Source organism: Solanum dulcamara, chromosome 10 (assembly GCF_947179165.1).
Source record: "Solanum dulcamara chromosome 10, daSolDulc1.2, whole genome shotgun sequence".
In the NCBI taxonomy this organism is placed as follows: domain Eukaryota; kingdom Viridiplantae; phylum Streptophyta; class Magnoliopsida; order Solanales; family Solanaceae; genus Solanum; species Solanum dulcamara.
Window position 1 is genome coordinate 41,647,790 of NC_077246.1, and position 27,356 is coordinate 41,675,145.

General features: G+C 36.8%; 1 protein-coding gene across 7 annotated transcripts; it reads left to right on the top strand.

Moving 5' to 3' along the window:
* The first annotated feature begins 263 nt into the window (after window positions 1-263).
* LOC129870219 (uncharacterized) lies at window positions 264-8,300 on the top strand. Of its 7 annotated transcripts, none has more exons than XM_055944902.1 (9): window positions 264-461; window positions 774-915; window positions 1,028-1,217; window positions 1,309-1,367; window positions 4,456-4,515; window positions 4,586-4,655; window positions 6,111-6,180; window positions 7,792-7,891; window positions 8,075-8,300. In XM_055944902.1, exons 3-9 carry the CDS (start codon window positions 1,032-1,034, stop codon window positions 8,082-8,084), a joined length of 555 nt encoding a protein of 184 aa, XP_055800877.1. In that variant the 5' UTR covers window positions 264-461; window positions 774-915; window positions 1,028-1,031; the 3' UTR covers window positions 8,085-8,300. The 7 variants fall into 7 exon arrangements, with proteins under 7 accessions (XP_055800877.1, XP_055800875.1, XP_055800873.1 ...); XM_055944900.1 differs by having other exon boundaries at window positions 774-843; window positions 916-1,217; XM_055944898.1 differs by having other exon boundaries at window positions 774-1,217.
* The last annotated feature ends 19,056 nt before the right edge of the window (window positions 8,301-27,356 follow it).

Genomic DNA, 27,356 nt, shown 5'->3' on the forward strand with positions numbered 1-27,356 from the left:
AATTATGTGAATTTTAGGGTTAAAAGAATAAAAAGGGTAGTTTGGAATCTAGTTAAAATATAAGGGATATAAAAGTAATTTCCATGGTCAAAGAAAATGACTTTAAACACTTAAAAAAAAAGTTAGGAATCCTAACTTTTCATTTTTGACTGACTTTAAGAACTTTCTGACTTAAAGTTAGCATTAGGCAAACACGTCCAAAAGCTGAAAATGGGCTTTAAGTTGGTTTTTACCAACTTAAACCAATCCAAACGGGCTCAGGCTGAACCTTCGCAACGCATTGGCTCTTTTCTTCTTCCAACCGAACCGCTACCACTAGGCCATTCATAAAGCCTCAAACATTTTCCCCTCTTGTCGGTGTCGAACAGCGGAGATTTCGGGCACCCACGTACAACTGAGAGTAGAGATCTCCGATCAATCCATTAACCTATCAATGCAGCTTTGGTTCCTGCAGTTTACAGGTATTTGTTCTTTGCATGAAATCTCGGAATTCAAACGCTGTTTGATCTTCTGATTTACCAATTTTTCCCAACATTTTTGTTTTTATAGAAGTAACTGAGTAAATTTTAAATTGTATTTGTATGTGGGCTGAGAATCAATAGGACGCCCATTGATTAATTCATGGCAGATGTGTGAAGAGTGTTTAACTGAATTGACGATCAATCTGTGTGTGTTTCGTATGGAAGAAAATGTTTACTTTGGAAATCATTTTTTCTTATCATTTTCCATTTTGGTTGGGCATAAAATTAGGTGACATATGGTACAATTTTCAGGCTAAATCTTAATTTAAAGAAGAGAAAACATTTGTTCTCTCGCTCCAGAATACTAGAGGTTGACTTCGAAGTAAGAGTAACACTTTGGAGTTGTCAAGTTCACCAAAATTCTCTGTGGTGATTCTAAAAGTTATTTATTTAGGTAAGTGGGGTGCAAGGACTGACGTATTGTTCATCAGCTTGATACCTGTTGGGCCTTAAATACCAGAAGGTTCTGTCTCAATTTTGAATATGATTGACATGACATGGCTTAGTGTCATGTTACTTGGAGCAGGATGCCTTGCTTTGGGCTATATTATTGGGATACGCCATTCTTCTCGCACTTTTCTTTCAAACAGAGCATCTGGTGATACTGAAACTGTAATTGATGGGAAAAAGAGAAAAGGGTTCAAGCAACCTCTTGAATTTGAAAGGCTGGCTGAGATCCTTGAAGATTTTAAAATGGTTTCTCTCCTCTCTCAATATTTATGTTTGTGCATAATGATTGTATTTTTAAAAGATTAAGGATGAATCATTATTGTGCAACTATGTGCAGGTTTTGGTAGTCAGGAATGACTTGAAGATGGGGAAAGGGAAAATAGCTGCACAATGCAGGTAGTTGAGTAAGCCATTTTAATTGCCTTTGCTGGTATATAGGTATCTTTATAAGTTACTTAGATAGCGTTCATGTGTAAGTGCATAAATGACAACAACATACGCAGTGTAATCCCACAAGTGAGGTCTGGGGAAGGTGATGTGTATGCGGACCTGACCTTGTGAAGGTAAAGACACTCTTTTTGAAAGAACTTCGCTCAATTAAAACATATCAGAGCTTTGGAAACTGATAAGAATCGGGTTACCTGAATAAACATGAAAATAATGTGGAAGCGAAATTATAAAGATTAAAGACAAAAATTGAAAGATATGTGAAATTCGAGAATAAATTCCCCAAATTTCAAGAAAAGTGCTAAGAACCCTAATTGATCTTAGTATTCAAAATTAGCAGATTAAGACTAATTATGATACTAATAGAGTCAATTCAAGAACTTAGATCAATAGTGATCTAGACCCCTATATCGAAGAAAATTAGAGACAACAATTAGTATAAGACTAATCATCTTCTTTAATTTACGAATAAGAACCAAAGTTATAAAGTTGAAGAATTAATCTTACTTCTTAAATAATCGTTCTTATAAGGTTGTAAGATAAATCCATAGCCACCACACACAAAGGTGTAAAGAAGAGAAACCTCCAAAATAATATTAATCATCATGTTGTCCTTTTAAAATAATAAAACCTACCCCTATATATATAGGGAAAACCTATCCCAAATAGAATGGGATTCATTTCCTACTTTTATGAAAATAATAACTAGAAAACTTTAAACTAGGAAGTTTTCAAATAAGGAACTTTTAAACTAGGAAACGTTGACTGTGAATTTCCATCTTTTTGGGCTCACTTTGGGGCTTCATGTGACTCAATCTTCTTCCTTTTGGGCTTGAATTTGGACACTTCATTCGTCATAAACATATTCTTGATTTTCCATTGAAGTCCGTCAATTTTAGTGGAAGTATGCCAGCGTGGATGCTATCAGAAACTTAATACAATAATGAAAAAGCCCGAATAAATGGGAAACGTACAATATTGACAACAAATAATATGCTAACTGAAGTAGAGGAAACAATAGGTAATGATAAAATTAAAAAATAAGACAACAGGGGAGTGATAATAATAATACTGGTAAGAAAACTAGATAATGCTCGACTGCCTACTGATCTTCTATCCTAATTCTTTCTCCAAATCCTCCTATTTTTGTCATGTCCTTGGTAAGAAGAAAGAGCGTCATGTCATGTCTAATCACCTTTCTCAAATATTCTTTGGCCTACCTTTACATCTCCTCATACCCATCATAGCCAATCTTTTCACCTTTCTCATTGGAGCATCATATATCTTCTCTTTAGATGTTCGGACCATCTCAACCTTGCTTTTCTCATCTTGTCCACTACAGAGGTCACTCCTAATTTGTCTCAATTATTGTCATTCATAATCCTATCTCTAATCGTATGCCCACATATTCATCTCAACATCCTCATTTCTGCTACTTTCATCTTCTAGACGTGTGAATTTTTGATCGGCCAACGCTCCGGCACATACAACATAACAGATCTAACAACCACTTTTTTTTTTAAAAAAATTCTAACGACCCTTGACGGGGTCAGGAGCAACACCCCCGTGCCTTAGCATATATAAAAGTAAAACAAAATACAAGAAGGGGAACATAAACCTTACCTTTGATTCTTTGATGATTCATAAGTCAGTTATCCTACTAAGGGCGACCAACTCATCCCTGATACTAGTAATGGAAACCTAGATATACTAAGCACCTAAGAATAGAGGACTCCTCTCTATTACAAAATATATATAGGAAATGCATAAACAAGGGAGACTCTCCCCTTACAAAAGTAAGAAAAGAAAAACCTATAAAATACTAAAATCTATTCAAAGAAGCTATAAATCAAGCAAAGAAATTGTCAAACCAAAAATGTGGAGTACTGATTCAAAAGCAGGTACAGAGGAGTTCTGTACCAACTTAGTTGAACCAAGTGAATTGGATGTTTCAACGTGGCTTCTTGATTCTCTTAAGCTTCCTTCTTCTGAAATTCACCATGCCTGTCTTGTCTAAAATATAATGTCCCTTAACATCTTCTGGTAATTGGTGGTGGGTGTAGTAGTGTTGTGGAATGTCAAACATATGACTCCACTTTGATAAAGAATCAGCAACACAGTTAGTCTCTCTATAAGTATGTTTGCAGTGAAATAGTTCCAACTGGCTACAACCACTTTATAAAACTTAATTTTAAGGTTTGGTGGAACCTTTTTATCATACAAGACACAAGATTTGAGCCTCCATTTAATCCACCTTGCTGTAATATGATGTGTAGCATCATCATCAGTCTCCCCATTTCCTTGGATTATAACCCAAGATACTTGAAACTTCCTTTCTTAGAGATGACTTGAATGTAATGCTTTTTGAGAAAATTAATCTGAACTATCCGAAAACTATGTGTGATTATGCATGTCTGGTCAAATAAATAATTTGATCTTTGAATCAAAGTAACTTATAGCCTATTTGACCAAGCTTCTAAAATCAGTATATTTTGAAAAATGCTTTTTAAAAAAGTACTTTTGTTGAGAAGTAGTTTGTGTTTGACTTGTAAATTTAAAAAACACTTTTGAGCTACAATTAGTTCTTGATCAAACTTTTCAAAAGGGCTTCTAAGTGTGTTTTTCTCAAACACACTTTTCAAAAAACTACTTTTGGGGAAAAACTACTTTTTTTGATTCTGAAAAACAGCTTCTGCTACTCCATAGAAACACTAATTTTCTGTCAAAAGCCTAGCCAAAACCTCACTTATATTTTTTTAAAAATAAGCATCTTTGGCCTCCCAAAAGCTTGTCCAAATAGGCTATTATTCCAGTTCCAGACAAGAATATTTGATTAAAGGTCATATGTAATTAATGCTTGCAGTTGCATGAAAACCTCCTGAAATGTCAGCACTCTTAGTTTTGTTGTATTTTGTAAAGTTTCTATATTTTTTTGAATGTTTCCAAGTACTGATACAAATTGGTGTTCCTACATTTGTTGGCTATATTCAACTAATTTCTTCCAACTTTTGGTTGAACTGTTTTATTGGTTGGTTAGTCATGCAACTTTAGGTCTCTACAAGAAGCTCCATAACAGGGCACCAAAGGCTTTAAATAGGTAATTTTAAGAGACATTTCAAGTTTTGTTGATATAGTGATTGTTAGTCATGCTGATATTTGTGTAGCAGATGGGAGATGTGTGGACAAGTGAAGGTGGTCGTGAAGATTGATAGTGAAGATGATATGTTGGTTTTGCAAGTATGTATTGTTTAATTATGGTCTCAGTGTTGTAGGACATATCATGTCCCCAATAAGTTCTGTTTTTTTCTTGAAATATATGTGTTTTACTTCCCAGAGTTGCTTGGTTGTAGTATCTTTATTATTATTATCATTCAATCTTGTAGTCGCTGTAGCTCTGTTTTTTGTCATGGGCTTTTGCCTTGTTTGTGGATTTTGGTAGTCTAGGATTTTTGTTCACTTTTGATGTGTATGTGTGATTGCCCTTTTGTAGAAACACTATTTTGGTTTACCAAAAACCAGAGAAAAAACAAAAACAAAATTGCCATCCCTAATGCTTAGAATTTTCTCCTTCACTTTGATCTGCTCATGTGGTACTGCTTCAAAAGATCTCATGCTTGGCTTGGTGCTTGGGACAAAGTTCCCATCCCTGATGCTGAGACTTTCCTCCTCTACTTTGATATGATATGCTTATGTGCTACTGCTGTAAAATATCTAATGCCTGGATTTGTGCCAGAAAATTTGGTTTTCTGGGGGATAAAGTGTGCAATATCCTCTCGTTGGGGGCATGGAAATGCTCATTTCTTTATTTCAATGAGTAGATTTTTTTGGTGGATGTGTGGGCATACTAGGAGCAAAAAAAATAGGAATAAGGTTATCCGGGAGAAGGTGGGAGTGGCCTCTGTGGTGGACAAGATAAGAGAAGTGAGACTGAGATGGTTTGGGCATGTGAAGAAAAGGTGCTCAGACGCCCAGTGAGGAGGTGCGAGAGTTTGTAGGGGGTATGCAGAGGGGTAGAGGTAGGCCGAAAAAATATTGGGGATAGGTGATTAGGCAGGACATGACACAACTTCATATTATCGAGGACATAACTCTAGATAAGGAGTGGAGGTCGTGTATTAGGGTAGAAGGTTAGTAGGGGTACAATGTTGTTTTTCCTTGCGAGGGTTTAGACTTGTTAGTGTCTGTCATAGTACTAGTCATACACTTGTTGTTCTTGTTTTTGTTATATGTAGCCATATGTTGTTTATTGTGTTTCACTCCCCACACTATTTTGTTGCTGTTATTGCTTATTTTTTCGATTGTACACTACTTTTCTTATTAAATGCTATGCTTTCTACATTACTTTCTTCATTGTTTTCCTCTTCTTTTACTTGGGTTTGATGCACTTGAGCTGAGGGTCTTTCGGAAACAGCCTCTCTACCTCCACGAGGTAGTGGGAGGTCTGCGAAAACTCTACCTTTCCTAGACCGCACTTTGTGGGATTTCATTGGGTATATTGTTATTAATGAGTAGATTTTTTGCCTTTTTATTTCTTTAATGTAATCCTCAATAATTCCATCCATTATCTGTATCCCTACACGTGATCTTCTATTTCTATTATTTGGTTTAGTCCTACTTGTCTTAATTTGCTGTGTGTAATTATGTATGCTATTCTGGTTGGTCGTTCTATGAATATTTCTCATTTGATCACAGGAAAGAGCAAAATCAATTAATATACCAACACACATTACAATTGATGCTGGGAGAACCCAAATTGCACCAAGTAAGTGAGAGACATCATTTCCTTTTTCACGATATTTTTTTTAGAGGGATTTGATAGTTGCTTTCAATCATGCGACATAATCATACATGGAATCCATAGTAGCTTTCAGTCATGCCCGTATGATCATATATGGAATCCATAGTAGCTTTCAGTCATGCCTGCATGATCATGCTTGGAATGTGATCATTAATGATGACCCAGTGCATGAGGCTTTATCATCGCATGTTTCAGCACACCACCTTTGATTCCATCAATTGCTAGTGAGACTCTGGTATTGTCAAAGTATAAGATCAAATGACTATGTTGACGCTTAAACATTAAACTGATCTATTTAATATGCCTGCTTCTATGTATGATTCAGAAGGATTATGTTTGACTTTTATTGGAGAGTTTCTTCAGCTCCTTTTCCACCTTTCCCTGTCTTCTTACTGTGCATCTTTTTTCCTTTCTTTTCCACAAGAAAGTTGTTAACCTCCTAAATAGCACTAGGCTTTATTATTGTTTCCTGATACCAATGGCTACAAAATCCTCAAGTTGAACGTCACTATTGCTGTTGCCACTAAACTATCGCCTCCTTTCTTGACATGTTAACATGTGTCTTTGCTTTACTATCAGTCTCGTTTTCCATCTCTTTACACATGAGGATTGGTGGTTAAATAAAGAAGTTGTCTTGATTTCAGTTCATTTGTGGTCTATCCTAAAGGAGCTTGTTACTTGTTATCCAGAATAACTTAAACCTGAAAGGTTGAAAATAGATGGTTGTTGCAGTTGGTAGAGGGAAAAGCCCGCTGTTGATAAAGTTTTGAACCATGCACAGTTGGCCCTCGGGAATTTCTTCGTTTCAAAAGAAATTTAAAATAAAGATGGTTGTTACAGTTCCCAACAGCTTGTTATGTGGTGCGTCTACCAAACATTGTAGCTTCCTAGATGTGTATGTTTAAGGAAGTGTGACTTCATCTTCTCGTGGTGAATACTGGCAATAAAGCTTGATGTTTGTTGTTTAAGTCGGTGTATTCTTGCCTATATTAATTGGAAAGGCACAGATTTTTCAAGCATAAATGTCCCTGTTTACTTTCTGTACTAGATATCGTTCCTTTTCAAGCAACGTCTTACCTATATCAAAGTAATAACATTAGGTGGTAAATAGACTGGAATGTTACATGCGTAGACCTTAGGACTATTGGGAGCAGTCATTATAACGTGAATACAACTCTGGGATGCATTAGTGTTTGTTATTCGTTAAGTGCTTGTTGGAGCGATAAGGTGCATTTGTGACCATTTACTGCCTAGACAGGAGATTTTACTTGCCAATGAAATGATGCTGAAGACCTTAGGACCACTAGACCGCAGGAAGCCAGGAATATTGACAAAGACAAGAACATCAATCACAGACACTTATTCCTTACTCTGCTGTTTTCCAATGGAATGATGCTGAAGTTTGTCCAAAATCAGTCACCTTTTGTTCAAAGCTCCTTGCTGTATGTACTGTGTCTTGAAAAGTAATGTTTCTGTCTACTCTGATATAATTAGGCTTGGGAAAGAATAATGTAATTCCGAACGACTCTATACAATGAATTTTTTAATAGTTTGAATTATGTTTCATCATTACAGTGCCACGTCTACTATGGATTTTACTGCAGCAAAGTTGCTTACTGACTCTTTCCTCTGTCTGTATTATTTGCAGACTCGAGGACAGTGATGGCTATACTTGGTAGGTTTCCCAATCCTTAATATTCACCCACTTGGGGTACTAAACTAATAGGAGGACATGGAGTTCAAGTATTAGGCTCATCCCCCTAATCGATAGTACTCAAGCCATGTTGTTTACTTTTCCTGCCACGACAATCAATTATTGTTAGATTTCATCATCTGTAATGCCCATCTGATTGTGCAGGACCCGCTGACATGGTTGACAATGTAACTGGTGGATTGAAGCTTTTATAGTCAGTTATTTAGTTCGAACGCTTTAAGGGCCTCTGCAGTAGGGAACAAGAATGAGAAAACACCATTACACCAGCCATGGTGTTGCAAACATTTTTGAACTGATGATAATGAAAAGATTTGTTACTCCTTTTAAGCTGTATAACATTTCTATCATGCAATGCCGTTTTTATGCTGTACTTTTTTCCCATTAGTTTGTACTTGAGGCGATACGCAGGGATGACACACGTTTGTGTTTCTGATTGAAGCAACTATAGAACACTACCAAATGCTGAAGTAACCAAATTAGTTTTATTTCTCTTTTTTTTGGGGGGGGTGGGGGGGTGGGGGGAGTTCCCGTCTGGAAGCTCAAGGTGGAGCTTTATGTAATAGCCTTGGACTTGAACCAAGTGAGGAGAAGAAGGGCGGACATAGATGGAAAAAAACAGAAAACAACCATATTGACAACCAAACTGAAAGGGTAGGGGTTAGCACATAATCATAATCACAACACATCCATCAACAACAAAGAAACAAATAAGGAGGAAGAGAGCCATAGATCATACAAAATTGAATTTTGGAAGGCAAAAAGATGAGCAAGTAATAGAAGACAAGCACACAGGAAAATCAAAAAGATCTTGAACTGGGGAATAATAATCCTGAGGAAGAAGTGGCAGATAAAAGACGGTGGTGCCTATGGAACAAAAGGCAGGGAAATTAGTGAATCCGGAGGAGAATACACCAACAAAGCATGCAGAGACAACACCACAAAATGACTTGGATAACCAATCAATAAACCCGAATTTTTTAGGATGTGGAAAGAGAATGAGATCTATCACCCAGACAGATTTAAAAAGGATAGAGGGCAAAAAGAAGGATCAAAGAGTTAGTAGTGTCCACCAGGAGGTGGAATACAAACAAGTACTTGTACTAAATTTAATATTTTATGATGAATGCAATTATCCGGATATAAGGTCAGTAAATACAATGGAAGCTTTACAAAGATCAATTAAAATGAATCTCAAATACCAATTTGATCTTATTGGGTTGATAGAGCCTTTTAAGACCGCGGACAAGATTAAAATATGGGACAATTTTAAATATATAAAATAAAATAATTAATTTACAATAAATATAGACATGTTTTATTTACATAAAAACTAGCCAAAATCATAGGAAATATATAGTGATTATACAGTATACCTTGCCAAAAGTCATAGAAAGTATACATTGACTATATAATATAGATTCACTGAATATACATTATGATTCACTCAAAAACTGAATATAGCTTGACTATACATGAAATATACACTGATTATACATGCCTATACAACGAATGACCATTTTTTTGGTAATTACTTTGGCCAAATGGCCTTCTACTGTAATTATCCCTTAAAATATATAGGAGGTTAGGACTTCACAATGCTCTAGTGAATGTTTCTTGGAAAATATGGGCCCTTGTAGCTGAGATGTTTGAAGTAACAACAATCAAACTGAAAAGTCAGAACCTTTAAGAAGATATGGTTATCTCTCTGGTGTATGCTAAATGTACACAATTAGAGAGAACATAGCTATGGGAATCACCGGAGCATGTGGCTAATAACGTGAACATTGGTTGGATAAAGTGGCGGATCTAAGATTTTATATTAGTGGATTCAATAAAAAAATGACTTTAATTGACAATAAAAAATGATACTAATAAGTAAAATTTGTCCAAGACATTTTTTTTGTTTGGCGTGGTGAGAGTTATAAACAAAATAAATAATTTTTAAATTGAGATAAATTTTTTTCCTCAAAAAATTGAAGAAAAATTTAAAAAATTTAATAAAAAGACTTATTACATTAAATAAATGTTAAAAAATATGTAATTTAGTAACACCATTTCAATGAATTTTACGATTTTTAAAACTTTAAACAAAAAAATATTTTTTACCAAATTAAAATTTTATCAAACTCCAACAAATTTGACAAAATTTAAAATTCTTTTTTCTTATTGATAAAGAATAAAGTCATTTATTACAAATAAAAGAGAAAAAATATGGAGATATATGACTCAAACTAAATTAATACGGAGTATAAATTATAAGAGAAGTAAACTTATAAACTAAACTAACAATTTCAAAAAATAATTTAGTATAAATTAATTTAAAATAAACTAGCAAATTAATTAGAGGTTTTCAATGACTATACTTGCATATTTTAAATTAAAAAATAATATAAGATTTCTCTCTGTAGAAGCTTTTGAGATTTTGAAATGAAATTCTAGTAAAATTATTTAATAAAATTTGAATAAAGAAATAAAATATAAAATCAAATAAAAACAAAGTTATTATTTGTAAACAAAAGGAATAAGAAAGAATAAAATAAGAAAAAAACCTACAGATAGCACCAAGTGAAAAAATATGAAACAAATGTTCCTTTAGCTAGAAAACTTTGAACCCACTAAACCATCTAGCTAAAGAATTTTCTTAGTTCATAGTGGGTTCAAATATATATATATACTTTATTTCAAGAATTTAACCTACAGAAAAAATCAAAATTTTCTGACGAAGTGGTTTCATGTATAAAATAAATTTTGAAGTGAGAGAAAGACACATTTGAACCATTGATTTTTCTGCTGGAAGAAATTTCTGTTCTCTGAAAAATTTTGAGCTATAATATTGAGGTTTAAGGGTTTTATTCTAGTTTTTGATTTGGAGTATTGAAGAATTTGTCATTGTTCATGGATAATCTTTTTTGTAATTCTTACTTACTTTTTATTATGCTTGGCTAAAACCCCTTACCTTAGGGGTATGATTATGTAATTGAATACACAAATTAGTTTGTGGGTATTAGTAATTGCTTGATTTAATGTTGTTTTCAAATGAATTCAGTTATTTATTCATGCTTTCATTTATGAATTTAAGTTGCAAATTCAATTCTACCCTTAGATCTCTATGTTTGCTTGTGAAAGAGGCTTAGAGTGGAATAAATAATTGATAGTTCTATTGATTCTTGTCTTTATAACTTAGCTTGATAAAGTGGGCTAAACTAAGGATTTGGGTTGCTTTGTATCGTTAGGCTTGTTGAGGTTCGCAAGAACTTGCTTGAAACATAATAGTTGATTGAAAAATGATTGTTATAATTATAATCCATCTTACCCATTGAGATTCAACGACTTAGGCGAAATTAGTATTCAATTATACACACTCCTAAGGTTTCCTCTCTACTTGTTCTAATCCCGCATCCATTGTCTTGATTAACATTAAATTATTAAAACTCTTTTAAAAGTGATAAATAAAATTTATTGATTTATATCATGTCAAAATTTATTTACTTTTACTCTACAAAAAGTTAGAATGCTTGCATACTTCGTGATTGAATTCTTTTCAATATTGTTTCTCGTGGGATCAACCCCAATTCATTGTTGGATTTATACTTGTTAGCGAACGTCTACATTTTGACTTGCAAGAAGTGTACTTTAAACGTTATCAAAAATATCACAGTTGCTTGGGAACAGTGATTATAGTTCTTTTATTGAAGTTTGTTTGTGATCTAGGTTGTTTGTAGTAGAACTCCCTTACCCTTTACTATTATTTTCTTATTTTTGTCTTTGTTAGGTGATGAAATAAACGTTCATGGGAGTAACTCTAGGAGTCTTCCTGGTCAAAATGATGATATCAGAAACATGAATGATGTTAATGTTAACCAAATGGGAAGTGTCAGAGCCATAAGGTTACCCTCAAGTGCAGGTAATGCAATCTTCCGCGTGAATGGTACGATATTGTAATATCTTTGTAAGACCTTGAAAATTTGAAAAGTCTTAAAATGATGAACAAAGGATGAAAATTTAGAGAAATGCATAAAATGGCATAAGGTTATTACCATGAAGGTGTCATCACGGGTCGTGGTACACACCACGCCCCATAGTGAGCCACCGTGGTGGTGATCTTGAAAGTGAGTCGTGCAGGGAAGGGACCACGATGGGGGACCACGGATCGTAGTGAGCACCATGGACCGGTAGCGACCTCTGTGGTGACCCCTCCCCTAAGGCCTCAGAAAACTTTTCAAGGCAAGGACCACGGGTGACCACCACAAGTTTTCTTTAACACTCATATTTTCCAATGGTAAAATAGAATTTGGATCACCAACAAACTTCCTCAACATCGATACATGGAACATCAAATAAACCATAGCCAACTCCAATGGCAAGTGTAACTGATAACATCCAAGGAAGATCTACTCCATTGAAGGACAACGATGAAGCTTTAGAAACTCCAAGGAGGCCCATAACAAGATCTCAAGCCAAGGAGTTCAATGATAGGCTCAATGGACTTCAATCGCTAATCCAAGATGTCTTGTTGGGGAAGAAAAGCTCAAGCCCAAGGGAGATAAATTGTCCAAATGCTACAACTATTTGGTGGCCCAAATTCAAGTCCAAGAGGAGGAATATTAAGGCCCAATTTCGTGATAATTAGGTCAAGAAGAGCCCATGAATCAGCCACAATAAAAGTTGCTTTCTGCCTAAGTTTTGAGAGAAGACTAGTCAAACTTTTCAAGATTGTCAAGATTCGTTTCCTAGTTGGATTTTACCTTGTTTCTTTATTTAGTTATAGGTTATTTAATGTTACACCCCGTACTTTGGTACCTTGGAATGTTTATTAAGCTTCTTAAATTTCTGGGAAGGCTCTTAAGTTTCGTAGAAGTCGTCATGTGAGCCGGATAATCTATAACGCTATCAAATAATCCTAAGGAAAGGAGAAGGAGATACTCCATAATAGAGAAGATTGGAAATAGGGTCATAAGAAACTGGAAGAAGTTGGAGGTCAAGTAGTGAGTCGTAGGACTTGACTTACTTGTGAAAGCTATTACTTGGGACATTTTACATACTAAGCTACTTGAGTATATGTCGAGCTTAAGTAGCAAGGAATAAATAGGCTCTTGAAGTAAGACGAGATTACGAGCTCACGGAAGAGAAATAAGGAAACGACGTGCCTACTCAAAGCAAGTAGGTGATGCACCTACTTAGGATCAAGTAGGTAATGCAGCAGCTTGGGTGGACCCTACGCTGCCACGTGGCGGCTTTGGATTGGATGCATGATTGAGGTGGCGCCCTAGGGGGGATGCCACGTGTCACCCCTAGGGGCTTCCACGTGTCCACACTTAAGGACACATATATATACATGTGTATTGTTGGATCAACTCACTTTTCAGCATCTTTACACTTAAAAAAAATTGGAGAAAAACTTGGAGAACATGGAGAGAGAGCTACGGATTTGGTTAAGCAAGGTAAGCCCTCCGATTTCATTCCGTGAATTAATTATTTAAGGTATTCTTCGGTTAAGCAATGGTGTTTAACAACATAAAATTTATAGTTGGGGTTTTGAGGAGGTTCTCGTTCTTGTCAACAAACCCATTTTTGGAATGAGACTGCTGTTAGTAATACTAGTATAACTCCTTGTGTAAAGCTTTATTTAGAGTGATTCAAGATGTTTTGAAAAGCTATTTCATAGGGATATAACTTTAATTTAGCCTCAAAAATCCTGTTTTGCTTTTATCTTCTCGAAAAAGGATGATGAAGTATAGGTGAGGTCCTGCCCAGATTTTATTTCGGAAATCCTACACGGGCTGTTGGTATTTTGGGCATATATTTTGGTATAGAATTGCTGTAGGGTGATTCGAAATTGTATGCGACCCTAAGACACATGTCTATAACTTTCATTAAGGTCACAAATCCTGTTTCCATAAATTACCCCTTCGAAACTAAGCGACAATACAAGACAGTAGGCTATCCAGAATTCACGTTTTGAAATGTATTATACGTGTGTAAGTGGCTAGAAATATGAAAATTCCATAAATATGCTTGACGTTCGAAACAAACCAAATTGGAGTCGCTATAGTTAAATTGTAGTCGAAGCAAGGTATTGTGCTTGTGGTGTGTGGCTGCAGGTGTGTGGTGTGTGTTTCAGGGCCTAAATGTGTCCTAAAAGAGGTGGGGGAGCTTCTGGTTATAGCCACATGACACCCCCTCTTTGTATGGTTAAAGGTTTTGCAAAACGGAAACTAGAAACTTTATTTTGGTATTGTGGTTTCGAGCGAGTTATTTGGAGTTTATGTGGTATAAGATTGATGTGAATTGTATATATATATGCTGCAGGTTATTGTTGTTGGTTGGCTGTAGCTATTAGGAGTATAATTGGAAATTCGGATAGGACACATTATAGGGGAAATGCTGCCCGATTTTCGTTAACTCTTTAACTAGTTAGGGAACTAGTCGAGAAGGCGAGCGAGGGGATGAGTTCTACAAATACTCGTTTGTAGCCTAAGGTGCTGGAAATACAAGGGTTGTTAATACTCGTATTGCTATTATGTTACTTAGGTTTAAAGGACGACGAGACGAATGGGATAAAAAGTAACCCGTAACAGGTATGTAAAGCTAACATTTTCTTCTTTTGGCATGTTTTGGCATACGTATGTAAGGCTTATACTTTCTTTTAGCATGTCTTTGGCATAAGTATGTAAATCTTATTCCTTCTCTTAGCATGATTTGACATAAGTATACAAAGCTAATCTCCCTTTTTGGCATGGTTTTTACGAAGCAAGTATATGACTTTCATATGATTCCAAAGGAGTTCCTATTCTTAAAGCCACTAGGATGGCCAATTTCTCGACTTCCAAAAGATATTTTGTTATGCCTTGATACATATATATGATTCCCAGAAGTTCTATTTTGATATAGTCCATAGTGACTTTCAAAAGGTACTTGATATGACTTTTGTCTCGATTTTGAACGAAAGCTCATTTTGATTATTCCGTCGAGTCTCAAATATGATTTAAATTGCATATAGTTTCTCACTACTCCACTCGTGGATGCCTCAATGTTTCCTTTACCGAGCCTGAGCCAGGTTTTGTTATCGTGCGTACTTCTCTACATTGTTCACTATGCTCCGACGTAAGGGGGAAGGTACGACCTGTACATGGGATTTGTGGAGTATGATGTGCCATGTACACATATGATATAATATGATTTGATATGACCATCTGATATGATATGATCTATTATGGAGATATTCCCTACTCTTGATGTATGCTGTGCTGTGGCGCCAGTGATGGAGTGGCGACCACGTTTTGTTCACCGCATCCCATAATGGGTCCGGATATGGAATATGTTTATATACATACATTATTTGTGGTTATGATTTTTTTTTGATATTCTAGGTATTTAGGTCACTTTTGCACATTCTGTTCTGGTAATGGCTTTACTTGTTACAGTCCATGCTTTACATACTCAGTACATATGTCGTACTGGCCCCCCTTTCTTTGAGGGGTTGCGTTTTATGCCCGCAGGTACAGATGTTAACTTTGGAGATCTACCATCTTAGGGTTTCCACTCAACAATGTTGGAAGTGCTCCACTGTTCCAGAGCCTAACTTTTGATACTGGTCATTTGATATAAATGTTTGTTTATTCAGGGGTACGACGGGGCTTTGTCCCATCATATGACTAGGCTAGCATTCTGTAGAGGTCTGTAGACTTGTGATGTGGGTTCTGTATATATGTTTTGTGCTTTATGTTCCGTGATGGCCTTAACGGCCTTCGTATGTTACATCTATTTTCGTGCGCTCTCTAGCGATTTTTTTTGATTTCTTCATATGTTTATTTGGCTAACATACTCAGTAGGGCTAAGGGTACGTATGAGTGCCCTAATCGGACACCATTCATGGCCTACGGAGTTGGGTCGTGACATTTAATATTTTCCTTAGTCTATTTATGGACTCCTTAGTACTATTTAATGCTTTCCTAGAACTACTTAATTTGTTCCTAGTTAGGATACTTTATTTTCTCTCTAGTGTAGGATTTACCTTGTAAGTTTGTTTCTAGGTTTTGGCTGACCCTTTAGCTTAGCCTAAAGGGTCTTGGACTTCCTCCCCCCCTCTCTTATAAATATGAGTTATTTTTCATTCATTAGGGTTATTACATTGATATTAATATTATTTGAGAGAGTTCTTTTGAACCTTTGTGACTTGTTCTTTGAAAATTTATCTTTAAACCTTTACTAGTTTCATAGTAAGTATAAAGTAACTTCTTCTTTTGATATATTTGATTTATTTTTGGTATTCTTTAGAAGGTGATTAGTTTATACATTCTAATTATTGTCTTTAGTTACTCATAAAGCTGTCAAGATCCGAATCTATCATTTTGATTCATTTTCTCAAGTAAAGGCATTAGATTTCTTTTATAAATCTATACGTTGTTACTTGGATCTTTTCAAGGACTTAGAACATCAAATTCTTGGAAATTCTTGGATCTTTCCTTCGAATTTCCTATATCTTTATTTAGTTTTCTGTTCTTTTTTTTTATTGCTTCTGCATTCTAATATTTAATTCTATATTTGTGATCTCCCTAACCTTGTTGTTATCACTAACTTATATGACACCTTTCCCATACGTTTTAAGATTTTATAGGGTCCTATATACCTAGGACTTTGTCACGACCCAACCCCGTAGGCCGTGACTGGTGTCCAAACTAGACACTCGTGTGTACCCCTGTTAGCTATAAGTAAACCACGCATAATTTCTAACTTAAGGAAATATAATATTATCTCAAACTGTCACATGTTCACATATTAACACAACCCGTCTCCTGAGGAGTCACAACTTATCAATAGGTAATATAGTACATAAGCCAACGAGACTATCATAGCATGTGGGGTCATCCTATTATATACATATACGCGAGCCGACAAGGCTGCCACTACGAAAGAGAACGTCCCAAAACATAAATCATATGGACACAACTGAACACATATACACACAATCCACACATATGTCTACAGATCTCTAAGAGTGTCAACGGTATCATATGGCAGGACAGGGCCCCTGTTGTACCCCTGAATAAATGAATATATACATCAAAAGATCAGTATCAAAAATCTAGTCTTCGACACAATAGATCACCTCTAAAATTGCTGAGTGGAAATCCTAAGCTGGTGGATCCCCAAAAGGCATATTTGTACCTATGAGCATGAAACACAGTTCCCCCGGAGAGAGGGGGTCAGCACGGAATACGTACTGAGTATATAAAGCATAAAATACCACAAAGGGGATTACATCTGACATAAGGATTCAGGAGATAGGTATAACAATTAATAAATTACTGTACCTACATCTTATGAAGTGAAGTCATGTATATCATCATCATATGCCGTACCCAGCCTATTTTGGGACTCGGTGTCATAATTATATCATGATATCATCATATGTATATATATACCATACCCAGCCCTCTAGTGAGGGCCTCAGTGAATAGAGTAGTGTACACTTATACCGTACCCAGCCCATTATAGGACTCAGTTCCATAACCATATCATTGCATCATCATATCACCATATACATGTATCATACCATACCCGACCCTCTAGTCCCTCAGTGAAGATATAGTGAAGCTGTGCATGATAACTGTTACACCCCACACTCTTGAGCTCGGAACATCTTCTTAAGTTCCTTAAACACTATCATGTGAGCTGGATAAGCTACGACACTATCAAACAACTCTAAGGAAAGAAGATTGTGATACCTCACGAGAAGGGAGGTTGGAGATAGAGTCATAAGAATCCGGAGAGAGTTGGAGGCTAAGAAATGAGTCGTAGGACTCGATTTACCTACGTAAGACACTAAGTTAAGAGTCTTATACACTTAAGTTGCTTAAGGATATACCAAGCTTACGTAGTGCGGATCACATGAGCTCTTAAAGTAAGACGAGATTACGAACCCGCGAGGAAGGGAAAAAGACGACGCGTGGCAGCCAATGGAGGAGAGACACGTGGCAGCACCTTAAGCAAGCAGGTGATGCACCTACTTAGGGTCAAGTAGGTGATGCAGCTGCTTGGGGGAGGTGGACCCCACTGCCACGTGGCAGCCCCTAATTGGCAGCATGACACGGTGGCCAATCATGGCTTGACACGTGTCATCCTTAGGGGCTGACATGTGTCACCTCTTGGGACCACCTATATAAGTTGATATGTATCCAAAAAGCTTCAGTTAATTCACAAATTTCCAGCATCAACGTGAGAAAAGAAAACCCTAAGAGCTAAGGAGAAAATTGCGACAGCTTGGGAGAAAAATAAGGTAAGTCCCGATTTCATTCTGTAAATTAATTATATAGCATATACTATGATGATATGGAAGTATTAGTAGTATAAAATTAGGATTTTGTGCAGCAAAAATCAGACAGCAAGCTGCCACAACGATTCAGCACGTAAAAACAATTCCGATGCGCGATTTCGGCAAGTTTTAGTCAATTTCGGGAAAGGCAAGTGCTTCCCCTCTAATTTGAAGTTTATGATGTTAAATTAGGGTGTATTACACACCTTAGGGGCTGCTGGAAGTTGGGGAAAAGGGTTGAAAAGTTCAGCGTTCGGAATAAACTAAACTGGAGTCGCTAGAAGTGAATTGTTGTCGAAATAAGGTGTTGTGCGCGTGGGGGATGCTGCTGGTTGTGTTGTGGCGTGTTGCAGGGTCTAAAAGTTCTATAAATGAGGTGTGGGAGCTGATGGTTTCATCCACATGACCCTCCGCTTTACAATTAAAGAATTCGCGAAAGAAAGATTAAAAACTCTAGTTTTGGTATCTTAGTTTCGAGTTAATTGTCGGGGGTTTATATTGTGTAATTTTGGTCGTAATATGTATATGTATGGGCTTCTGGTTGAATTGTTGGTTGGCTGAAGGTGCTAAGGACATGGTTGGGAATTCGGATAGGGCACATTATAGGGGAGGTGCTGCCTGATTTTCGTTAATATCCTAACTAGTTAAGGAACTAGTCGAGAAGGCGAGCGAAGGGATGGATGTTATGAATACTCGTGGGTAGTCTAAGTTGATGAAAAGTCCAAGGTTGTTAATACTTACATTACTTCCATGTTAAATAGGTTTCGAGGACAACGATGTAGACGTGATTAAGAGAAGTCCATACAAAGTATGTGAAGCTTTCCTTTGGCGTGTTTTTGGAATAGATATGTAGAACTATTCTTCTTTTCTTTTGGCATGTCTTAGATATAAGTTATGAATGATATGTATACGATATTTGGGATTCAATCCATTCGTAAAGCCCTGAGTATGAGTCGAGACTCTTGTTTACTTCTTGGTATTAGAACTTCTGCAATAGCTGAGTCATTGCCTTTTTATCTTCTATGTGATGAAAACTAGTACATGTAAAGCCTATTTCTTCTTTCCTTTGGAATGGCTTAACTTTAAGTGAAATGGTATATGATATAGGTTTAGAGGTAATTCCATTTATGAGCTCTGATTGTAACCCGTGACTTGTAGTCACTCCTGAACATTAAGAGTCTGAAAGTAGTCAAACTACTATTCTCGAGCCTGCTATATAATGAATAGAAAGTAGAGGTACCAGCTCCTCTTTTTAGAGGCTCTGAAATGATAAATGCCATTGATTGCATGAGTTGAGTCTTTGACTAGATAAATTGTGTTTCTGATTGCATAGACTATATTTCTGATTGCATGAATTATGTGGCATTATTTTGATGCATATTTGTGATCCCTGAAGCCCCAACTGATATAAGCCCTAATGACATCTAAAGGGATACCTCGGATAATTACTCCCCCAGTCTTCAGGTGATGGTTCACTTGACTGTTTCATCGAGTCTTAGATAATAACTTAGTTGCATATGGTTTCTCACTACTCTACTCGTGCATACTGTAACCCATCCTTCCTCGAGTCCCATGATGGGCCGGGATATGTTATCGTGCACAGTGTTACTGCTTCTTTCACCGCGTCCCGGGCCGGATGTGTATAGTTCCATGCACGAGGAGATGATGCCGTACGTGAGGTGTGATATATGTTATATGTTATGACGATACGATTATTCACCGAGTCCTGGGCCGGCAGTAATATGATAGTATATGTGGTGAAATAAGGAAGGAACACCGAGTCCCTCCTTAGAGGTCCGGGTACATATGTATATTATGATGGTACACTATAGACGTACACCACTCCATTCACCGAGTCCCTCACTAAAGGGTCGGATACTTTATGTAGGCATGCATATGAGATTAAAGTAATACATTGTGACCCTGAGCCCCGTAGTGAACCGGGTATAATACGATGATATACATGATAAGATAATACCATATACGATGGTATGATACCGTATACGATGATATGATGAAATGAAATGCATTATGACACGATGATTTGTGATTATGAAGTAATGATAATGACACTGAGTTCACTAGAGGGCCGGGCATAGTATATGATGGTGTATAGGATCACGTGTCCTAAGGTGCAGGTACAGTAAATTGTTAATTGTTATACTTATCCCCTGCATCCCTATTTTAGTTATGATCTCAGTTACGATGTGTTATGCTTTACATACTCAGTACATATATCGTACTGACCCCCCTTTTCTCGGGGGGGCTGCATTTTATGCACGCAAGTACAGATGTTTATTCTGGAGATCCATCAGCGTAGGAGTTCCTCTCAGCTGTGTCGGAAGTGCTTCACTGTTCTGGAGCCTAAATTTTGATGCTGGTCGCTTAATGTATATATTTGTACATTCAGGGGTATGGCGAGGGACTTGTCCCGCCATATGTTGTTATGTGGGTTGTTTGTGAGTTAGTTTCGATGTTGCCTATTCGATATGTTGTGAATGTTTTTGTTATAGAAGTCTTGTCGGCTCACGTGCCCTTTCATGATATGTTATAAATGAAAGAGGCTACAGGTACATGAAAAAGTTTTAAACTATTAGGGTTTTTGTATATAGTATCACATCATACATGGTTCAACTTAAGGGTAACTGATATATACGCATGAGGAGGTCCAGGTCGGACCCCAGTCGCGGCCCACGGGGTTGGGTCGTGACAATAACATACTCGGTCTGGGACTCAGTGAAAGATGTATTAACAGTATGCACGAGCAGAGTAGTGAATAACCATATGCAAATTAAATCATAATTTGAGACTCAATATAATAGTCAAGTGAACCATTACTTGAAGATCAGGGTAGTAATCATCTCAAGTACCCTCTAACTGTCATTAGGGATCATATCAAATGGAGCCTCAGTCATCATAGACATGTATCAAGACAATGCTAAACAACTTATGAAATCAGAGACATTTGTCATCATAGAGTCCTTAGGAATAGGAGCTTATACATCTAATTATGATTCAACATATAGAAGGCTCGAGGGCAATAGCTCAACTACTTTAAGAGTTTTAACATCCAGAAGTGAATAAGAGTCATGAATCATAATCGGGGCTTATGAATGGAATTACCCCAAAGCTCATATCATATATCACTTATATCTAAGATATGCCAAAAAATAGAAGGGATATGCTTTACATACCTTTATGGATCAATCGTAACCAAGCTTGCTTCGTTACCGTTTGAACCTGTCTAACACAAAAGCAATAGTATTATTAATAAACTACAATTTTCTAACTTATAAATATACAACCAACTACCCATAAGAATGATTTCCTTGTTCACACTTCTCGATTAGTATTTTGGTTAGTTAAGAACTTAATGGAAATCGGGCAGCATGTTCCCTATACAACTCGCCTAATCCGAACTTCCAATTAACCTCCGATTAGCACAGCAATACCACAACAGTAACCACCATCCATATATAATAAAACTACTTCAATATTATTCAATACAAGCTCTAAACAGCCTACCCAAAACTACGACATCAAAATATAGTTTTCGATCTTTATTTCATAAAATCGTAACCACATGAAAAAGAGAATAACATGGCTGCAAAAAGCAGCACTTATACTCATCCATAACTATATTTTCATTCCTTCAACATACACGAATTACCTTCAAATACAATACCATCATAATGAAAACACTAATCAAACTTTAATCCAACTAGAACAACTTCAATTCTGTCCATTTACAAAGTCAACAATAACCGTGTAATTTTATTACCTCCAACCCTACTTAATACAAAGTAATATTTCCATTACAACACCATTAACTCTAATTTGAAAAGAAGAAACCCTACCTTAGATACTTGGCTTCTCAACTCGGCTGAAAGTTGACGGCTTTACGTTGCACCTTCTTGCTGCCCCAATAATTAATTTACGTTGTTATTCACCTTCACTTGATCGAAGAATACCTTAGATAATTAATTTACAGATCAAAATTTGAGGCCTTACGTTGCTGCAGCTATGGCCGTGGCTCTCTCCTTCTTTCTCTCTAAAATTCTCAAAGTTGAAGATAAGAAAATGAAACCCTTATTTATTAGTTTAACCTTATATACACCACCTTTGGGAGTGACACATGTCATCTCCTAAGGGTGAAACATGTCCAGCCCCTACACATCCACCTCACCTATGCACCTGCCCTACTGCTTCCTCGTGTCTTGGTGGGGTCCTACTTGAAGTAGGTGCATCACCTACTTGAAGTAGGTGCATCACCTACTATCACGACCCAACCCCGTAGGCCACAACTGAGGTTCGACCTGGACCTCTCATATACCTAACTATCAGTTGTGGTCAAATTGAACTATAAATAAAATAATATCATATAACAGAGCCTCATTGGGCAATAATATTTTCATAAACCTGTAGCCCTTTTCATTTGTGTCGTAACATGAAAGGGCATGCAAGCCGACAAGGATGCCATAAATAATAACATATACCATACATCATATAGATCCAGCTGAATCAAACTGATATACATAACCCACATATACATGTCTGCAGATATCTAAAAATATTAACGACAACATGTGGTGGGACAGGACCCCCGCCGTACCCCTGAATAGACAAAACAATTTTATACATCAATGGTTAGTATAAAAAACTAGGCTCCGATATAATAGAGCCTCCTCTAGCTGAGTTGAGCGGAATCCTAGGCTGATGGACTCCAAAACCTGTATCTGTACCTGCGGGCATGAAATGCAGCCCCCTAAAGAAAAGAGGTCAGTACGATATATGTACTGAGTATGTAAAACAGAACATAATACAACTAGAAGCATATCTGAGATAGAGGAACATGGGATAAGATATCAAATAAGAAACTTGTACCTGTACTTTGTGAATTACAAAAACATGCATGTTCGAATCATATCATATAGTCAGCTCTTTTGGGGGTCCGGTGAATCACCTCTATAAAACCATTATGGCCCTAGTGCCGTCACCACCTTATTACAACACATCATTATATATATATATACATACGTATCCCAGCCCTCTAGTGAGCGGCTCGGTGGACAATGCAGTGAATTATGCATGATTACTATTCTCGGCCCGGGACTCAGTGAAAGAAGTGCTACAGTATACACGAGTAGAGTAGTGAGCAACTATATGTAGTTTAAATCATTATTGGAGACTCAATAGAATAAGAAAGTTAAGCTTTTGCTTGAGGACCCGAGTAGTGGTGTAGTTATCTCGAGTGTCCTCTAAATGCCATTATGGGCTGTCTCAATTGTAATGTCGGGGACCCTAGACATGTATCAACATAGGGCCAAATCATTCATGGACTCAAAACACTTAGTATCATACAATCTTTAAGATTGGAGCCAGTACATTTGGTACCTCTTTAACATATACAAGTGTCCAGGGAAATAGTTCAACTATTTTAGGAGTTTGATATTCAGAAGTAAATAAGAGATGCTAAGAATAGAGTTACCCCAGAACTCATACCATGTTTAACTTACAACTAAGACATGCCAGAAGAAGAAAGAGAATAAGTTTTATTTAGTCTGTACTTCCCTTCATGTGGTCATCATGTGTATATTTCGTATCCGACCCAGCCCGGGGCTCAGTGAACAATCATGGCATCATAACCTTATTTTCATACCAAGTGCATATCAAGAGAAAGGAAAGATAGTTTCCCATACGCTACTCTTTAGCACGTAGAAGCCTTAATAGGTAATGCTCAATTCTTGTAGGGGTGTCAATACCTAACTGTAGTCAAGGATTATGAGGCATACCTGGAGTTATTAGAATGGAATTATCCCCACATTCTACATATAATTCACTTAAGTCTAAGACTTTCCAAAAGGAAAGAAAGATAGTTGTACGTACTTATACCAAAATATGCCAAGAGACAGCTTTACATACCTCGTACGAGTTACTCTTTGTCATGTTTGCCTTGTCTTCCTTTGAACCTATTCAACATGGAAGTAATATGAATATCAACCACTCTAGACTTTCCATCACCTTCAGTTTCACCTTAGTATTCATGGAATCTATTTCCTTGTTCGTTTCCTCGACTAGTCCTTTAATTAGTTAAGGCGTTAACGAAAATTGGGTAGCACCTCCCCTATAATGTGCCCTATCCAAATTTCTAATCATACCTCTAATAACTACAGTCAACCAACAACAACAAACTGTAACATATATACAAGCAATTCACACCAACATTACACAATACAAACCCCAAACAACTCACTCAAAACTATCAAAACGTGAATTCTGGACAGCTTACTGTCTTGCATTGTCGCTTCGTTTCGAAGGGGTAATTGAGGGAAACAGGATTCATATCCTCCATGACAGTTATAGACATGTGTCTTAGGGTCGCATACAATTTTGAATCACCCCTACATCAATTCCGTACGAAATGATATGCCCAAAATACCAACAGCAATCAGTGTAAGATTTCCAAAACCAAAACCTGGGCAGTACCTCCTCTATACTTCATCACCCTTTTTCGAGAAGATAAAAGAAAAAATGGATTTTAAAGGCTAAATAAAAGTTATATACCTATGAAATAAATTTCCAAAACATATTGAATCACTCTAAATGAAGCTGTACACAAGAAGTTATACCAATATTACTAACAACAGTCCCTTCCAAAAATGGGTTTGTTAACTAGTTCTTAATGTTTTCTCTCTTTGTTCTTTCAACTTTCTCTCAAGTTCCAAGCTAAAGAATTAATTCCATAGACATCGTAAGATACATATATACACCTCCACAGGGTTGAGGAACATCGTAGATAATTAATTCACAGAGGAAAAGTGAAGAACTCACCTTTAATTCTTCTAAACCATGGCTGCCTCCTTCCCTTCTTCTTCTCTACGTTTTTCTCTCTATGTTTTGGGCTGATTTTTGGATAAATAATGACTTAGAGTCATTAACATACATATATATGGTTCCTTAGGAAGTAACATATGTCATCCCTTAGGGTGACATATGTCATCCCTTAGGGTGACACGTGTCAAGCTCTTATTGGGCCACGAATCCATGCTGCCAATAGGGGGCTACCACGTGGCAGTGCGTTCTACCTCCCCCAAGAAGGTGGGTCACCTTCTTGACCCCAAGCAGGTGGGTCACCTATTTGCTTGAGGTTCTGCCATGTGTCACTCCCTTATTGGCTGCCACGTGTCTTTTTTCCCCCTTCCTCATGGGTTTACAATCTCGTCTTATTTTAAGAGCTTATGTAATCTGTGCTATGCAAGCTTAGTACGTACTCAAATAGCTCAAGTGTATAATACTTCTAAATTAGTAGCTTACGTAGGTAAATCGAGTCCTACGACTCATTTCTTGGCCTCCAACTCTTTCCGAACTCTCTTGACTCTATTTCCAACCTTCTCTACCACGGAGTATCACATTCTCCCCTCCTTGGAGTCGTTTGCTAGTGTCTGGATAGTGGGGATCTCCTGGCCACTTTCAAGAAGACTAGGAACACATTTCAAGGTTCAAAAGTGCGGGGTGTAACACCTACTTAGTCTTTTTCGTAGGTTCGTGATCTAGTCTCACCTTGAGAACCTACGCGATCCTTGCTACTCAAGCTTGATATGTACTCAAGTAGCTTAAGGATGTAAGACATCCAAACTGGTAGCTTACATAGGTCGATTACCATGACTTATTATTTGGCCTTCAATTCCTTTCAAATCCTTCCGAATCTATTTCCAACCATCACTACTCACATAGAACTTCATAGATAACATGGATCACATGACAACTTTTTAGAGAAACTAAAAAAAACATGTTTCGATGTATAAAAGTGCGGGGTATAAAAGAGTCAATTTCCCTTTCTTACCAAAATACATTACACCCTTCATGGGTGCAACATTCAAATAGACCTAATCATCCACATCAAATTCAAGGTCTCTTTTTCTAATGTCCAAATATGACTTTTGGTGACTTTGAGCAGTCTTCAATCTTTCTCTTATGAGCCTTACTTTCTTCATTGCATCTAATATCAAATCGGGACCAATCAATGCCATCTCACCCATTTCAAACCATTCCACCAGGGACCTATATCTTCTCACATACAAAGCTTCAAAAGGAGCCATTTTGATGCCAGAATGATAGCTATTATTGTAGGCTAGCTCAATCAATGGTAAATACTCATCCCAGCTTCCTTTAAATTCAATAACACATTCCCTCAACATATCCTCTAAAGTTTGAATTGTTCTTTTGGCTTGACCATCAGTTTGAGGGTGAAAAGCGGTACTTAACTTGACTTTTATACCAATACCCTTTTGGAACAACTTTAAAAAATGTGAAGTGAATTGAGTACCTCAATCATATATAATAGACAAGGAATACCATGAAGCTTTACTAATTCACTAATGTACAACTTAGCATAATATTTGGCACTATAAGAAGTCTTAACTGATAGAAAATGTATCGAATTAGTCATTTGGTCCGTAACAATCCAATTAGAATCATGTTGCCTTCTAGTATGAGGCAAACCCGTAACAAAGTCCATATTCACATATTTCCATTTTCAAGTAGGAATCTTAATATCTTGAGCTAAACCTCATGGTTTTTGATGCTCAACCTTCACTTGTTGGATATTAGGACATGTAGCCTCGAATTCCACTATGTCCATCTTCATGCCATTCCACAATATATTTACCTCAAATCACGATACATTTTAGTAGATCCTGGATGAATCGAATACTATAAAATATGGGCCTTATCCAATATCAATTCCCTTAGACCATCTACATTAGGCACATACAAACAACCTTGGTAATTAAGTACTCCATCTCCCCCTTGGGAGAAAGCCTCAATGGTTTTTTCGATAGCCGGCTTCTTCAATTCAACCAAAACTAGATTGTGGCCTTGTTTGGCCTTGACATCCGCCACAAGAGATGATTCTTCACCATTACAAACAAGAATACCACCATCATTAGCATCAACCAAACAAACACCTAAATGAGCCAATCTATATATATCCTTAACCATCTCTTTCTTATCATCTTCAACATGGGCAACACTATTCATGGAAATTCAACTAAGAGCATCAGCCACAACATTAACTTTACTCGGATGGTACAATACACTCATATCATAGTC

Excerpts from the sequence above, each read along its gene's own strand:
- LOC129870219 (XM_055944898.1), top strand. The coding sequence starts at position 1,005 with ATGATTGACATGACATGGCTTAGTGTCATGTTACTTGGAGCAGGATGC. Across the intron at positions 1,218-1,308 it reads TCCTTGAAGATTTTAAAATG|GTTTTGGTAGTCAGGAATGA; the intron begins GTTTCTCTCCTC and ends AACTATGTGCAG. Across the intron at positions 4,656-6,110 it reads ATGATATGTTGGTTTTGCAA|GAAAGAGCAAAATCAATTAA; the intron begins GTATGTATTGTT and ends ATTTGATCACAG.